The sequence below is a fragment of the Triticum aestivum genome, chromosome 3A (assembly GCF_018294505.1).
Source record: "Triticum aestivum cultivar Chinese Spring chromosome 3A, IWGSC CS RefSeq v2.1, whole genome shotgun sequence".
Taxonomy (NCBI): Eukaryota; Viridiplantae; Streptophyta; class Magnoliopsida; order Poales; family Poaceae; genus Triticum; species Triticum aestivum.
In genome coordinates this window covers 108108176-108125539 of record NC_057800.1, presented here as the reverse complement: position 1 = coordinate 108125539, position 17364 = coordinate 108108176, and the positions used below count along the sequence as shown (strand labels likewise).

General features: G+C 44.2%; 2 protein-coding genes across 3 annotated transcripts; one reads left to right on the top strand and one right to left on the bottom strand.

Moving 5' to 3' along the window:
• Positions 1-7195: 7195 nt before the first annotated feature.
• LOC123060554 (uncharacterized) lies at positions 7196-10293 on the bottom strand. 2 transcript variants are annotated; one of them, XR_006428025.1, is made up of 5 exons: positions 9870-10293; positions 9534-9781; positions 8582-8768; positions 8260-8412; positions 7196-7780 (listed from the first exon to the last, which is right to left on the bottom strand). XR_006428025.1 is itself a non-coding variant. In XM_044483319.1 (3 exons), the coding sequence occupies exons 1-3, from the start codon at positions 9613-9615 to the stop codon at positions 7627-7629; spliced, it is 423 nt and encodes a 140-aa protein (XP_044339254.1). In that variant the 5' UTR covers positions 9616-9863; the 3' UTR covers positions 7196-7626. The 2 variants fall into 2 exon arrangements, 1 of the variants encoding a protein (XP_044339254.1); XM_044483319.1 differs by lacking the exons at positions 8260-8412; positions 9870-10293 and having other exon boundaries at positions 9534-9863.
• A 576-nt stretch (positions 10294-10869) lies between these two features.
• Positions 10870-12277, top strand: LOC123060553 (probable carboxylesterase 15). The gene has a single exon (XM_044483316.1). The coding sequence runs from the start codon at positions 11006-11008 to the stop codon at positions 12023-12025; it is 1020 nt and encodes a 339-aa protein (XP_044339251.1). The 5' UTR covers positions 10870-11005; the 3' UTR covers positions 12026-12277.
• The last annotated feature ends 5087 nt before the right edge of the window (positions 12278-17364 follow it).

Sequence of the window (17364 nt, the reverse complement as noted above, 5' to 3'; positions counted from 1 at the left end):
GTATCTTGACAACTCATGCATGTCGGGTAACGCATAATATGTACTCTCTTTACGGAGGGAGTACACGCGTGCTTCAACTCTCAACAAAGCTCCCTATAATCCTTGGGCAATGGACCAGGATAAACTTAATTCCAGATGCGAGTGTACACACACATCGCATGTTAATACTATCGGGCACCAAACAAAATACTATCGGGCAGTCCAGAATACACAGCGGAATTTAGATGGCGTGCTGGATTTTAGATCGGCCCAAAGCGCAAAGAAAAATAAATATTCAAGTCATAGATTTTCAAAAGAAAAAGTTTGCAATGAAACACCAATAACTTCTACTATATTAAAGTGGTGCATCTCTAAATTGTTCTATAACGTCCGGTGCCTTCAGTAAAGCCCTTCGTGTTCGATCACTTGAGCACCGGGCTTGTTGGATCAAAATTCTTTGTCCGAAAATAACTCGAATTATTGCCGATCATCTAGGATGCAGTTTTATCAACCTACTCCACCATGGTCCCAGCCAGGCGGTGTATTCCTGTTCATGTGATATTCTGATGTATGTACTATAACAAGCGCATCGTTTGTGGGCAAGTGGCCTATAGATTCGTCTGCCAAGTAGTACTGTTAACCCATGCCCTTTTGATTCCCCGTGTGGACAGCGATGTGCCTCATCCATGCGTGAAGACACAATATCTGTTGCGCATGGTTTTTTGGCTGGTGTTTAATTAATCACGTGCAAATGTTTAGCCTGATCGCTGATTATATCGTACTATCAAACTCATTTTTTTCTGGGGGTTACGGCATGAAGTGCTGTTGAAAAGATACTGACGTTACAGAGAGGCGGCCATACAGTTCTCTGGTCCATGTGCGCGCTGCCACCTGCCTATGCACTGGCGCTACCTCTACAGCACGTCTGCACCCTCCTTGGTGATTCAAATTTTGAAGGCCACGCCTTTCTCGGAGTCAACGCAGCAGATGGTTGTGGCCAGTGAGAGTACCAGTGTTTCAGCCTACTGACATTTTTTATTTCGTCTGTAGGCTAGCACACTGCATAATTTGATGGCTGCAAAAATTAATTATCCCGCTATTATATTGTCAGTGCAAAAGTTTGCGCTGACAGATATTAGCATGAACAAAAAAGTATTCCATTCGTTTCATAATGTAAGACGTTTTTTGACACTGCACGGAGTCAAAAACATGTTTTATATTATGGGACGAAGGGAGTACTTCATAATTTTTGCATTAAGTATGCTCATGCAGATCAGAACGTTCTTCGTCTTGGCAAGTAATTTTTCTAAAAATAGTTCTTCATATTGTCTCACCGTAGAAACAAGCTAGGTAATGAAAAGTTCTCTCTTTTTTCTTTGCAAAGTTAAATCATGTTACTAAAAAAGTTATGTGAATTTAATATATTTAATGGCTATAGGTTCTTCATGTAATTTCAGTAAACAATAGCAATGCCAAAGTTACTCAAAAAGTCAATGGAACACCGTTTTCGCTCTAAAAAATGTTACTGAAAAGCTCTTCTGGTAAAATGTTACACAACGATTAAAGAAACAAAGTTTTGTTGAGTTGATTTTTTACTCCAAGTAAATTCAAAGAAATATCATGTTCATTTCTTAAAAGTATTGTACTTCTCATAATGACTAGCATTCTTGTGCGATGCTATTATTACATGCTGTTTTTATGAATATCTTACACACGTAATTCAAATCGCTGGTGGTTATTCTTTTTTTTCTGGACGGTTATTGTCTCTCTCCGTATGTAAGTTTTTCGTATGAAAAGCATTTTTGTTATTCTTTTATGCATGTGATCTACAACTTGTCCTGAGTCCGGCTAGCAACAACAGCAATTGTACCGGGCCATGACTAGAAATGTCATGCAGTAAAAAAGGAAAAAGAAGTTTGAAAATCAACGACTATAAATACTGACTGACGTGCATCAATATTTAGTTTATAAGAGGGTGAATTATTTCTATCAATCATAAAATACTGATTGGTGTGCTGCAAATGTTGTCTTTTTTGAACATGTATGCATAAAATACTAACGTGCATCAAAATTCCTTCGTCGAAGACCATATGAGTGCCATAATCCGTTGGATAAAGTACTTATTATGTGGCCATTAAATCTAAATTTCTTCCTTGTCGAAAACAAGGGAAATTCAACCAATAACTATTTGAAGTGCCTGATGGAAGTTGCCAAGAACAGGTTATATAAAATGCCCATTATATGGCTAGTAACATTATAGGGAAACGTTCTTCGCCAAATAAAAAATGACTGTCGGAAAAGGTTATATGAAATGCTCACATATATGGCTTATAACTCTAAAGTTCTTCGAGGTAGAGGACAAGAGGCCCGCAATCAGGAATATAAAGTGCGCATCAACAGTGATATGTGATATATGGTTAGTATCTGAAAAGCCAAATGGAAGTTGTCAAGAAAGTGTTATATAAAATGCATTCTACATAGACAACAACACTATAAGGAAAAGTACTTCGGCTAAGAGGATATGAGTGCTAGAATCCATTAGATAAAGTGCTTATTATATGGCCATTAAATCTAAAGTTCTTCCATGTCGAGACCAAGGGAACTGCACCCAATAATATAAAGTGCTCAAGAACGGTGATATGGTAGATAAGGTCTAGTGTTATAAAACGTGGTCTTATAAGGCAATACCCCATGAATTGTCGAGTTACTATTCGAAGAGCCCTATGAAAGTGGTATATACAATGTCTTCTATATGGACAATGACACTATAAGGAAAAGTACTTCGGCTAAGACAATATGAGTGCTAGAATCCAATAGATAAAGTGCTTATTATATGGCCATTTAATATAAAGTTCTTCCTTGTCAAGAGCAAGGGAACTGTAACCAATAATATAAAGTGCGCAAGAACGGTGATATGGTAGACAAGGTCTAGTGTTATAAAACATGGTCTTATAAGGCAATACCACACGAATTGTCGAGTCAGTACTCGAAGTGCGCGGTGGAAGTTGCCAAGAACTGGTTATATAAAATGCCCACTATCTAGCTAGTAACATTATAAGGAAAAGGTCTTCATCAAATACAAAATGAGTGTCAGAAAAGGTTATATGAAGTACTCACAATATGGCTTCTAACTCTAAAGTTCTTTGTGGTCGAGGACAAGAGGCCCGCAATTTGCAATATAAAGTGCGCAAGAACGGTGATATGGTATACAAGGTATAATGTTATTAAGTGTGATCTTCTATGGTAATACCCCATGAATTGTCGAGTGTCTATTCGAAGGCCACATGAAAGTTGTCAGGAATAGGCTATGTAAAATATCCACTATAATGAAGTGCTCACAAATAGCTTCTAACTCTAAAGTTCTTCGTGGTAAGTTATGTAAAATATCCACTATATGAAGTGCTCACCAAATAGCTTCTATCTCTAAAGTTCTTCGTTGTCAAGGGCAAGAGGCCTGCAATCAGGAATATAAAGTGTGCACCGACGGTGATATGTGATATAGGGTTGGTATCCGAAAAGCCCCATGGAAGTTGTTAAGAGAATATTATATAAAGACCCTCTAGATGGACAACAACACTATAAGGAAAAGTCCTTTGTGAAAGACCATATGAGTGCCAGAATCGTTAGATAAAATGAGTGTGCAAAAAGTTATATGAGTGCTCATTTTGTCGAGTCACTATTCAAAGTGCCCGACGAAAGTTGCCAAGAACTTGTTATATAAAATTCCCACTATATGGCTAGTAACATATAGGGAAAAGCTCTTCGCCAAGGGCAAAATGAGTGTGGAAAAAGTTATATGAAATGCTCACAATATGGCTTCTAACTCTAATGGTATTCGTGGTCGAGGACAAGAGGTCTGCAATCAGGAATATAAAGTTCCTCGCGCTTGACCATAAGAGGATTGCAACCGAGGATATAAAGTGCGCATCGACGGTTATATGCGACATAGTGTCTACTGATGGAAATATCACAATAATTAATTGTAGGGTTGTTATCCCAAGACCCAAACGAAAAAACTTACCGAACAAATAAGACCATTAAAGTTCTCCGCGGTCGAGCGCAAGAGGCCCACATTCAGGTACATAGCTACTATCTACATAGATCTTTCTGGTCGACCAGAAGAAGACCGCAACCGTGGACATAAAGTGTACATCGATGGTTATATGCGATCTAGTGTCTAATGGTGACAATATCACAATAATTGTAGGGTTGTTTTCCCTAGACCCTGAACAAAAAAACTTAGCGAGTAATATAAGATTAATTAAGTTCTTCCTGGTCGAGTCAAAAAGGCCCACATTCGGGTACATATGGCTACTATCTTTAAAGTTCTTCTCGGTCGACAATAAGAGGATCTAAACGGAGGATATAAAGTGTTCATCGATGGTTATATGCTACATAGTGTCTAGTAATAACAATATCACAATAGTTGTATTGTTGTTTTCCCAAGATCCCAAACAAAAAAACCTATGGGTCTATATAACATTATGGCTACTATCTCCAAGATCACAATAGTGCTTCGTGGTGAAGTCCAAGCGCCCTCTATTCGAATATATTTTGCTACTATCTCCAAAGTTCTTCACGCTCGACCATAAGAGGATTGCAACCGAGAATATAAAGTGCACATTGACGGTCATATGCGACCTAGTGTCTACCGATGAAAATATCACAATAATTATAGGGTTGTTTTCCCAAGACCCAGACGAAAAAACTTACCGAACAAATAAGACCATTAAAGTTCTTCGCGGTCGAGCGCAAGAGGCCCACATTTGGGTACGTAGCTACTATCTCTAAATGTCTTTCTGGTCGACCAGAAGAGGACCGCGACCGAGGATATATAGTGTACATTGATGGTTATATGCGATCTAGTGTCTACCAGTGACAATATCACAATAATTATAGGGTTGTTTTTCCAAGACCCCGAACAAAAAAACTTAGCGAAAGAGGCCCACATTCGGGTCGAGTGCCTACTATCTTTAAAGTTCTTCGCGGTCGACAATAAGAGGACCAAAATGGAGGATATAAAGTGAGCATCGTCGGTTATATGATATGTAGTGTCTAGTAATGACAATATCACAATAATTATAGGGGTTTTATCCCAAGATCCCGAGTGAAAAATTTACCGATCCATATGACATTAATGTTCTTCATGGTCGAGTTCAAGAGGCCCGCATTCGAAGACATATGACTACTATCTCTAGTCAAGACGTTATTGACATTGGGTGTGTGCAACTAAAATTCTTCTACCTATGCCATAAAAGCCCGGTCATGATATGTGAAAGTCCAGATTAGAGGTGCGGCTTGCAACACAAATAATAACATGCCTCTAGTCAAAAACGAAACCGACATGGGACGAGGAAGTCCCGGTCTCATATGTGTACTGCTAAAGTCCTTCTACCTAGGCCATAAAAGACCGATCATTGTATGTGAATGTCAATATTTAAAGATCCGAAATCAGGTGTGTGCCACTAAAGTTCTTGTACATATGCCATAAAAGACTGGTCATAGTATGTGAACGTCCATATTAGGGGTGCTATTGCCAACTCGAATAATATAGTGTCTCTAGTCGAAAACAGAACCGACATTGGACGAGGAAGTCCCGGTCTCATATGTGTATTGCTAAAGTCCTTCCACCTTGGCCATAAAAGACCGGTCATGATATTTGAATGTCAATTTGTAAAGATCCCATAAATTGGGTGTGTGCCAGTAAAGTTCTTCTACCTATGCCATAAAATATCGGTCATAGTATGTGAAAGTCCATATTAGGGATGCGGTTGCCAACTCAAATAATATCTTGTCTCTAGTTGAAAACGAAACCGACACTGGACAAGGAGAGTCCCGATCTCAGATGTGTATCACTAAAGTCCTTCTACCTAGGCCATGAAAGACCGATCATGATATGTGTATGCCAATTTGTAAAGATCCGAAAATTGGTTGTGTGTGCCACTAAAGTTCTCCTGCCTATGCCATAAAAGACCGATCATAGTATGTGAAAGTGCATAATAGGGGTGCGATTGGCAATTTAAATAATATCTTGCCTCTAGTCGATAAAGGAATCAACATCGGAGAAGGAGAGTCCCGATCCCAGACGTGTATTGCTAAAGTTCTTGTACCTAGGCCATAAAGGACTGGTCATGGTATGTGAATATCAATATGTAAAGATCCGAAATCCGGTGTGTGACACTAAAATTCTTCTACATATGTCGTAAAAGACCGGTCATAGTATGTGAAAGTCCATATTGGGGGTGCAATTTTGAACTCAAATAATATCTTGTCTCTAGTCGAAAACGAAACCGACATTGGACGAGGAGAGTCCTGATCTCAGATGTGTATTGCTAAAGTCCTTCTACCTAGGCCATAAAAGACTGATCATGGTATGTGAATGTCGATTTGTAAAGATCCAAAAAACTGGGTGTGTGTGTGTGCCACTATAGTTCTTCTACCTATGCCATAAAAGACTGGTAATAGTACGTGAAAGTCCATATTAGGTGTGTATTGCTAAAGTTCTCCTATCAACGGTGTGTCTCATTTCTTATTTGTGAGATTATAAGACTTGGGTGTCTCTCATTGAAGTTATTCTACGTACGCCATGAAAGACCTCCAAAAGTTGTTGTTGAGATCCGAACTCGGGCGTGTGTCACTAAAGTCCTTCTACCTAGGCCATAAAAGACTGGTCATGCTGTGAAGGACTCACCATAGTATTTGATAGCCTTCCTTGGGGGTGGGGAGTGCGGTCGACAGCTCAAATTTTGTCTATAGCTGTTAACAAACTAGACATAGGAGAGAGAGAGAGAGAGAGAGAGAGAAATCCAGAACTCCAGCGTGTATTGATAAAGTTCTTCACCCTTATGATGTGAAGGACATAGAATATAATTTGAAAGTGCTTCTTGGTATTCAGTATTATGATTAGTATATTCAGTCAGAAATAATATTTCTAACAAAGTGTGGACATACTGTTTATAAGCTATTCGGTCACTAATAATATCTGTTCGATATTGACAGTAAAAAGGATTCGTGACTGTTTCCATCAACTTCCAGACAAGTTTTTAAGAAAATTGTCATTGCATGATTTTTTTCTTTCCGTCAAAGCTTCTGACTCTTTCGATCAATGTTCGGTCAAGTTAATAAAGTTCTTCGTATTTTTATGTTAAAGTTCAGACAACGCGTTAATAAAGTCCATGAAAGAAGCGTGACCAACAAATTCTACTACGGTAATGACTTGACCTTAAACGAGAAATCCATTGATCTGCAAGGAGGTCTGTAGCCTAATCAGTCACCACCCTTCACCATTCTTGCCATGTTCACTGTCTGATATTTTTGAACATCGACAAAATCCACACAAACAGAATTTGTCTATTGACCATGTAATACCCAATGCAAAATGCCCCCCAAAAAAGACACAAGTTTTCAAATGATAAGATAACACCCATACAAAATATAGACGAGATAATATCTATGACGCGAATAAATTCTCGGGTTTGCTTTGGAGGAACACGCTGAAGATACTCCGTGTGCACGCATTCCTTTTGTGCCCTCCAGGTCAGCACTTGCTACACTTTGGTTCTATCCTTGGTTTTTTTGTGCATCTCCTCGAGAGGGACAACCATTTGCCAGGTGACCCTTTGCCCAGCAAATAGAACAGAATTTTGACTAGGTTATAGAAGTCGTAAGCTTCAGCCAAAGAATTGAACTCTTGACCACAAACTCTGACTTTCTTTCAAAAATAATTATTAATGCCTTCTCCAATGCACTTAATTTTCCTGGTGACGGCGTATGGACGTCGGGTATCTTGCCCATACATAACCTGCATAAAACAAATCTGATCAACATAAATAAATATTTCCTGTTCTAGAATGCTAACTGATGATCACACTCGCAAGCTATTGACTGATGTGTACAAAGTTGTACACTTGTTTTCCATTTTATACAGTGAGCATCCAAAATGTTCAAAGCTGCAATTAATTCACATACTATGCTTTAAGGTGCAATTGACAGTTAAAACTGAAGCTAGCATGTATTCCATATATGTAAGAAAGCTTGATCTGCTGATTTTCTTTTGTCAATTGCGACATATATTTGTCAAAAAACACCTACTGAACGTGTCAAAACGAGTAGCTTTACACAATTTCTAAAAAGCTCCTTTGTTGCACTGTTTATCATCATGCCCGACTAGTGGCAGGTCACGTGTGGCTGAAATAAAGTACAATGAGACGGTACAGATGGATCCCCAAGGACTGGGCGCAGGATTAGCCTAATCAGGCTGAAATAAACACGCCTTGCTACCTTGTTTTGTTAGCAACTCTGTTTATGTTGCAGGGAGATATTTCTCACATCAGACAACTCTGTTCAAGGAATTGTGAATTGGCCTAATCAGCTTTGTTAACAACACAAGACATCTTTGCTGGCCTTGAGAGCCATGGTCATCGTCGTGGCAAGCTGGTTCAGAGAAGTGCAAAAGCGTGAATGAATGGTGAACTAAAAGGTATGGCTGCCAAAGTAAACAGGTAGCAAGGCATGTTTTAAACTTTTAACATGTTTGTCTAGTCCGAAAAATTAACTGGCACCTAAATATGAGGAATACTTGAGCAGAATTGCGTGACTGTACCCAAATATGACGAATCCTAACTGGTTGTGCCGTGCAGCACGAATCGTTGCGGTCATCCTCACACGTGGATCAGCGCGAGCCTGCCCCACACGGCCCACCCAAATATGGCCTTCTCCAGAGCACTTATTCTTCCGGATAATGAAAACAATATCACATAATATGGTCGGGTATCTTGCCAAGTTGGACCCTACATATACTTGAGATGTTAACCGCAATTGGAATGAAAAGAAATCTGTCTAATATAGTCAAAATGAGCTCATCACTCTGACTTTTATTCAGAAGTAGTTGCAGTGTTTTGAATACTGTATGCATGGACATATCACATATGTAACAAACAATTGCTCCAAAACAATTAACCATGTAGCATTAATAGGTATTCTGCTCATGAAATTGTCTTAATGCACATGCCAATGCCTGAGTCAATATTGACCGTATAATGTCTGCAAAAAGGTGGGAAAGTCTGACTATAAAACATACTGTAACCAATAGCCGAGTTTATGATTCCTTGACACAAATCGAAAATTGGATCATATACTGCACCCCAGATAAACATGTTTATGATCGCTGATCATGGCGAAGGTCTTGTATCATCAACCAACTACTCCTCAATAACAAAAATCTGCTCCAAAATAAACAAACTTTTGACAGCAATCAACTGAACACGACCAAAAAGATTCTCCTGTTCATGTCAATGCCCATGATAAAGAATGAACTGCAAGTGCTTCCCTAATGTTGGTTCCATCAAATTATTTTACGTGTACAACACAGGCCTAGATGTCCACGTTCATTAATCCCAAAACTAGAAACTGAGCACATCATTGACTGTTCTAATTTAGGGCTCACCAGAATCCTCAAATCTTCATCAAGCCAACTACTTTACTGAGAAAGTGAGAAAATAGGACTAGCTGACTGAAAGTTGTATTCACAGCCGGGGGATTGATTGAGCTAGTACCTTTGAGGCCACGGAGTTGGAGTGCGTTGCGATTGAGATGGGGGCTCTCTGGGATTGTCAGTGTTGTCAATATCCGGGACATTGATTAAATCTTCCGTGGCCTCATGAACTTGTGATGCAGAACTTGAGGAAGGAGAATCGGTAACAGAAAATTTCCCTCCATGCCCGCACTCGCCGTCGTCCTCCCCCTCCTCTTGCACAGCCAGATCTGGGACACCCTCGGTTGCGACCGGCTGGGAACAGAAGCTCTACCCACGGACATGGCAAAACGGAGATTTAAGGATTTGTTGCCGGAGAAACAAAGAAAGAAAAGGAGGATCTTGAGAGAGGATAAACCTGATCAGGAGATCCGTGAACGACTCCCCACCGACAGTGGCGGAGCCAGGAAATTTGAATTAGGGGGGCCGATTGCAGCCAAAATAGGTTGGGGAGGGCCAAAGCATAGAAAAAACAGACTTTAAGCATAAAAAATTGCTAATTACGCACTGTTCATCAGTGAATTAGCAGCAAACTCCTAATGCCAGGGGGGCCAGGGCCCCTGCTGGTCCCCCTGTCTCCGCCACTGCCCACCGAGATTCATTGGCGAGGTAGTGAGAAAGGGGCGAGATCCAGGCGCGGCGATGGGGAGGGCGTCGTTCCGCCGGTCGATGCAGCTGCGTCCTCCTAATGGGATTCGAATTTTAAGTTGAGTCCGGCTGGGTGTGGATGGGCAGACTGGTCACGGGGTAGTGGACGGGGATGTAGGCCAGTACGCCCTAGGCCGCGATCGTAGGTAGGCCGCGCTAGGCTGCTAGATACGATAGGATATGTATTCGGTTCGTATCGCGCTTGAAAAAACGAACAGCCAGAACCGCGTGGGGCCATGTGGGCCGCGCTAACGCAGATCCACACGCTGCAGTGATGGCTCCGATATTGGTTGCGCGCGCAACCAGTTAGGAAAGGCCTTATTCGCAGGGGATAGTCTGAAACTTGACGGTGCAGATGTGGGGTCGTGCTGGAGTTACCGCAAATCGGAAAGGGGAGATTACAGGGATGGTCGGGTTGCAGATGTTGGCCAAGTTTTTCGTTTTGCGGGAGCAAAAAATAATAATTGGCTGATTCAGCCAAATGTCCCGGTAAAAGTTCGGCCTGTATATTGTGATCTTCATTCTCAAAAAAAAAAAGTGATCTTCTGTTTCTCTCTATAAAAAGCCGTATGCCCCTAAAAAAGCCGCATTTTTGCCAAGTAAAAAAAGAGAATGACGTATCGTTTGACATGATTTCGTATTTAGTCAACAGCAAAGACAAGCAAGAACCTTCCGATCGCGCGCCACGCTTGACCTGGAGAAGACCAGAGCTGCCACCAATGCGAGCGCGCTGTCTGATCGACACGAACCTTCGTGAGTACTAATAATATCTATAAATCCGATGCCCCATTGTCTCAGGAATCGCGACAACCTGCCGGGCGTCCGACGGCACCGACCCATCACACGATGTCCGGGGAAGACACCGCAGCACCGCAGGTCTTGGAGGACCTGCCGGGCGTCCTCAAGCTCCTCAGCGACGGCTCGGTCGTCCGCGGCGACGAAGCCGTGCTCTGGCCAGAGGACCCGTTGCCGGACGTCCCCGGCGTGCAGTGGAAGGACGCCCAGTACCACGCGCCGCGCGGCCTTAGCGTCCGCGTGTACAGGCCGTCGTCGTCGGTGACGGAAGCCGGCGGCCCTAAGCTCCCGGTGCTGGTGTACTTCCACGGCGGCGGCTACTGCCTCGGCTCCTTCGCGCAGCCACACTTCCACACCTACTGCCTCCGCGCCGCTGCCGAGCTCCCGGCGGTCGTGCTGTCCGTCCAGTACCGCCTCGCCCCCGAGCACCGCCTCCCCGCGGCCATCGAGGACGGTGCGGCTTTCCTCTCCTGGCTGCGCGACCAGGCCGAGCTCGGCGTTGGCGCTGACCCCTGGCTCGCCGAAACGGCCGATTTTGGCCGGACGTTCATCTCCGGCGCATCGGCGGGCGCCAACCTGGCCCACCACGTCACGGTCCAGGCCGCCTCGGCGCAGCGAGACGTCCACCCGGTGCGCGTCGCCGGGTACGTCCTCATCTCTGCGTTCTTCGGCGGCGCCGAGCGGACGGCGACGGAGGCCGACCCCCCGGCGGACGTGTCCCTGACGGTCGAGGGATTCGACATGTTCTGGCGCATGTCGCTGCCGGTGGGGGCGAGCAGGGATCACCCGGTGGCCAACCCGTTCGGCCCGGAGAGCCCCAGCCTTGCGTCCGTGGATCTCCCGCCGGTGCTCGTGGTGGCGCCGGAGAGCGACGTGCTCCGCGACCGCGTGATGGGGTACGCCGCGAGGCTGAGGGAGATGGGGAAGGCCGTGGAGGTGGCCGGGTTCGCCGGAGAACAGCACGGGTTCTCTGTCCTCCGGCCGTTCGGCGAGGCGGCCAACGAGCTGATGCGTGTCCTCAAGCGGTTTGTGTACGCAGGTACCACACGTAATACGTCCACTGATGGTTGAAGTGTTTGGTGATCTCCTGATTCTCGTGTGGCAAATCGTTTGGATTTTTACTTACTTCAATAATGTAAATCCGGCCACGCAACCTAATGAACCATTTGATGGAAGAACTGCATTCTGGAAGAGGTCTGAAAAGTGAAAACCGTATGTGAGATGTTCTGTGTTGTCTTGTCTCATTAGTGATCTTCGAACTTTCTCCAGATTTCCTTGGAACTAATATTCCTAAATTTGCTTCAAAAGAAACTATTATTTCGAGTTACTACTGTTGAAATACAATGTGATGTTAGCGTCACATCGTATTGTAGGACACCAAAACAAACATAAGCAAAATCGTGACTCCTCATATGACATAAATAATTTATGAGCGACTCCACTTCTCTAACACACCACCAGGCTGCTGTCACCACCTCCACTTCCTAATCCCTACCTCGCGTCAGAGGCCTCGAGGGAGAGGGGACTGGATCGGGTGTGGTGACATGGTTCGGCCCAAGTTGGGGCCCCATTTATCACGTCAGACGCATTTTGCACGAATTCTTCACCGATGTGAGGGCTGACTCATCTATCTATATCGAATTAACAATGGGCCCCACTTGACAGAATGATGCAAAACTTTAAAATGGATAAAAGTAGACTAACTTGCTTAACTATGGAAGAAACTAGGACAATTTTTATACTCCTCAAATAGACCAAGAAATATCCCAACTTGACACTTAAGGAGTAAAATTTGGAATTCACTATATAAATAACTTATTAACTTATGGTAGTAAGTTAAACAAGTACCAAGTCACTCAAATACATCTCCTTCCTCATAAATATGATATCGAAAAAGGTATTTAGAATTCTAAAACAGCAAGCACCGAGTCATACATGAATGACTCCCTCAGGATGTTCTCTCTTGTGGTGAGCATTCTTCTTCGGCAGAAAGACATCCGACAGGACGGTCTTGGACTTCAGGGAAGCAGCAAATATCTCTAGTGCCTACATTAAAAAAAATCCATACATACACAAACACACACAAAACAAAAGGTAAATCACCAGCCGATCAACTTCAGCAAAACCACCACCTAAAAGTTCAGACTCAAAAGAAATTAGAGCACTATGTACCTCTTCCTTGCCGATCTTCACTGTCTTTTCCTGCAAGGCGCTGAGGTCCTTGATGCCCAACAGCGAGATCGTCGCGAAAAAAGAGGCCGAAGTCACAGACAGGTCACTGGTGGAAAAAAGGCCTTTGGTCGCGGTTCGCAACTGCCATTAGTCGCGGTTGCGCAACCGCGACCGACCGGGCGCGACTAAAGGCCCCCCCCTTTAGTCGCGGTTGCTTAAGAACCGCGACTAAAGGCCCGTCCACGTGGGCGCCAGGTGGCCGTCGGGGCGGAGGACCTTTAGTCGCGGTTCTTCTGGCCAACCGCGACTAAAGGCCGCCGCAGGTTTAGGGTTTTAGCCCCCCCCCTAAACCTCCCCCCTTAAACCTGTTTTCTGTTTAATTTGTATTGTTTTATTTCTTTTGTGCTTTATTTTAATTTAGAAGGAGTTTCATATATTCTACGGTACTACATACATGCATATGAATGTACAATTTCAAATAAATTTGAAATTAGAACCGAAAAGAATTCAAGAGGAATATACAATATATATTCAATATCATCGGATGACCATATACAATTTTGAACAAGTTTCCATACATGATTTAATGCATATAAAGTTCTACGTCCTCGTAATAGTGTTCTCCTTTAGGATGGAGGACTTCCCTGCTGAACCATCCAGCTAGTTCCTCTTGAAGTGGTCGGAAGCGAGCTTCTGGACTAAGCATCCACCGGAGGTTATTCCTCTTAGCATTGGTATCACTCGGAACCCGCTCAGAGGTGTATCTCCGGATCATCTCACAGACATAGTATCCACATAGATTGGTCTCCGGTGGCTGAATATCCCCAGCATTCTTAGCCTTTAACATTTTGAATTCTAGCTCTTTTTTGAATTCACGGACCTTTGTATCTACGAACCGTCTCCAAACCCTACGAGGCAAAGAAAATTAAATGAACAAGAGAGTTATTAATTAGTTACTTGATATTAGGAAATGAACGAAATAGGCCGATCGATATAGAGCGCAAATGAATGAAAATAATTACTTCTGCAGCATTCTTCTCATGCCGCCCCAAAGCTTTGGATCCATATTCACAGAGTCGTGGACGAGACATTCTGAGGTGTTAACTTTAATTACTAGCAGAATCCAGTGGAACCTGCGGACACGATACATGCACAGTACGTCATGCATAACTCATCGATTAGCCGGCCACATACCATGCATGGAGTAAACAAAAGAGAATGTGCTCAAGACAGAAACACTCACTCAAAATGGTAAGGAAATAGAATATCACTTTTGAGTTCCTGCTTTGTAAGAAACTGCCACAGGTCTGCCTCCACGTCGGCGGGGTGACGCTCCAACACATGTCCATTAACGATGTGTGGGTCAATGAACCCAACATCATGGATGTTTCTTACTCTGCATTCCTTAATCTTCATTCTGCATGTATAATAGCGGACACAACAATATAGTTAGGACATATATATAGTGCAGGCAATATGAACGAGATGGGGTAGAAATTAATAAATCACTTACAGAACGTAGCAACTGATGATAGATTTATCGAGCTCGCGCAGACTGAAAAGCTGGAACAATTCACTCAGTTCAATTTGTACATAGTAATGTTTGAAGTGATGCTCATGTCTAACTTCCGCATAAATATATTCTTTGGCGTTTTTATTTTTTATGTAACCCTTGTACCATTTCAGCAGACCTTTCATTTGTGGAGGTAGATCCTTTTCCTCCGCAGGCTCGACGAGAGGCCCATTCTTGACATATGTAATTACTACCTCCTTCACTGGCGCCTCATCAAGGCCTAACAGTTCACGAAGAGTAATACCTAAGTTGGCCGCTTGTTCTCTGGCACTCGTTACAGTCAATCCCTGTGCTGCCGCAGCTTGTATGATCTCGGGGGCATCAGGACAGAAGGCTTCCACTATAAGCGGGGCAATCGATTGTTTACTTTGTTCCCCGAGCTGGGCAACTTGTTTCCCGCTTTTTTTACTTTCGGCCTTCTCCCGCTCTTTGTTCTCCTTGAACATGAGTGCCTGCCTGCGAAGTTCACGTGCATAGTCGTTAGGCATATTCTTCGCGGCTTGGGACGGTGTGCTCAAAAATGACTTAGCCCACTTCTTTTGCTCATCAGAAAATACTGGCTTGGGCTCGGGCTCTGTTTTCTTCTTGCAGTCCGCCTTCCATTTCTCCAAATCAGCAGCCGCGGCCGCGTCGACTTCCTCGGCACTACGTTCCCAAGGCCTTGTGGGGAGAGGCTTCAGTGATGGCTCCGGTACCTTTGTGGTCTTAGGTACATAAGGGTCCGGGTTAATAATCCAGGACTGCTTCTGCTTCTTTGCCGGAGGTGGATTGGGGGGCGGCGTCTGATCACCCGCCGGACGAGGACTGGGGGGCGGCGGCTGATCACCCGCCGGACGTTGTGGACTGGGGGGCGGCGTCGGCTGACGTGACGGAGGTGTAGGTGAACCGCCACCACCACCACCACCACCACCACCGCCACCGCCACCACCACCCCCGTAGGGGGGTGGACTTGTTGTCCTTGGCGCCTCGCCTGGAAACTTGATAAACTTCTTTTGCCATAGAATGAAATGGCGCTTGACATCTCCAAGTCTTTTCTCCCCTTCAGGTGTAGCAATGTCAATCTCCAGGTCCTCAAACCCTTGGACTATGTCCTCCACCGTGACACGAGCATAGCCATCTTGAATGGGGTTGTTGTGGTGGAGTGCTCCAGGTAAACATGGTAAAGCACTGCCGATGGCTACCTTCATGGACATGTTCCCGATAGGATAATACAGATGACATTCTTTCATCTCCTTTATATCGTCCACGGGGTAGCGAGGAGGCTCCGATGAAGTAATTTCGACCACCAGAGGCTCCGGTGCAGTAATTTGGACCACCAGATGGTGCATGTTTCTCCTTGTTTCATCGTCTTGGTTGTGCCACGCTTTGACGACGTACTCGATTGTTTCGACGATCCGGCCGAGGGCTAAAATAAGAAAGAGTCGCGCGCGTTAGTACACACATATTTATTCAAATCAGTTAGTTTGTATCACCAGAGGCTCAATGTATATATATACCTCGGCGCCGGAGGTGGTTGCTACTTCCATTTGAAGATCGTCGTTTATCGACGTTTGTTCGGCATCATCTTGCTGACGGCGCCCTTCATCTTCACCGTCAAGGTTCAGATAAGAAGAGATATCATCTTCTTCTTCTCCGGTCGGCACATATTGAATATCGCCGTTTATGATGCCGAACATATGTGCTTCACCGTCCGGATCATAGTTGTCCATAATCGGGTCAGCTCTATCGTCCGCCATTATGTCAGTCCTGAAAACATGTAGTAAAAACAAATTAATTAAGTGAAGAAGGGGGGCGGTGGCGGTGGCGGTGGCGAAAGGGCGGTGGCAAAAGGAGGGGGCAAGGAAGGGGTGGGAGAGGGTGTCGCGGTAGAGCGCGAGACGGGTGCTCCGTAGTCGAACTTGGGGTCGCCGGCAGTCTCGGGGTCTACCGGAAAGAAGTAACGGAGGGGGAACACAATAAATAACAGAGCAATCAAAGCATCACAAAGCGTAACCTGGCAATACGCGGTGCTAGGTGTGCCCTAACGCGGCAGTAGGTCGTACCGGCGAAAGGGGGAAACATCCGGGAAAGTATCCCCGGTGATTCGCGTTTTCGGACAGATGAACCGGAGGGGAAAGTTACGTGTTTGCTATGCTAGGGATGTGTGGCGGACGAACGAGCTGCGTATCCGGATCCGCCTCGTCGTTCTGAGCAACTTTCATGTACAAAGTATTTTCATCCGAGTTACGGATTATTTTATATTAATTTTTAAAGTTTTATATCATTTTTAGAATTAACAGAATTAATTAAATTGTCTGTTAACTAATTAACCAAGTTAATTAGATTAATTAACAGATTAGCTATATTAGTTATTTAATTAGGTTTACTAAACACAATTAATTAAGTTAATTAATTTAATTAACTGATTAATTAATTAATATATTTATTTATTTATTTTCTAAATTCTCTTCTCTCCTTTTTTTAAATCGTTTCTGGGGCGTGGGCCCCAATTGTCATTGGGCCAGGGGGCCTTAACGGGCGCCGGCGCTAGCGGGCAGCGGGTACGAGCCGGGCACGAGCTCCGGCGGCCAAGGGCCGCGATGGCGCCGGCCGGAACAGGGCGGCAGGGCGGAGGGGAAGTGGCCGGTCCGGCGAGCGCGCAACCGGGACGTGCGGGAGCCGCGAC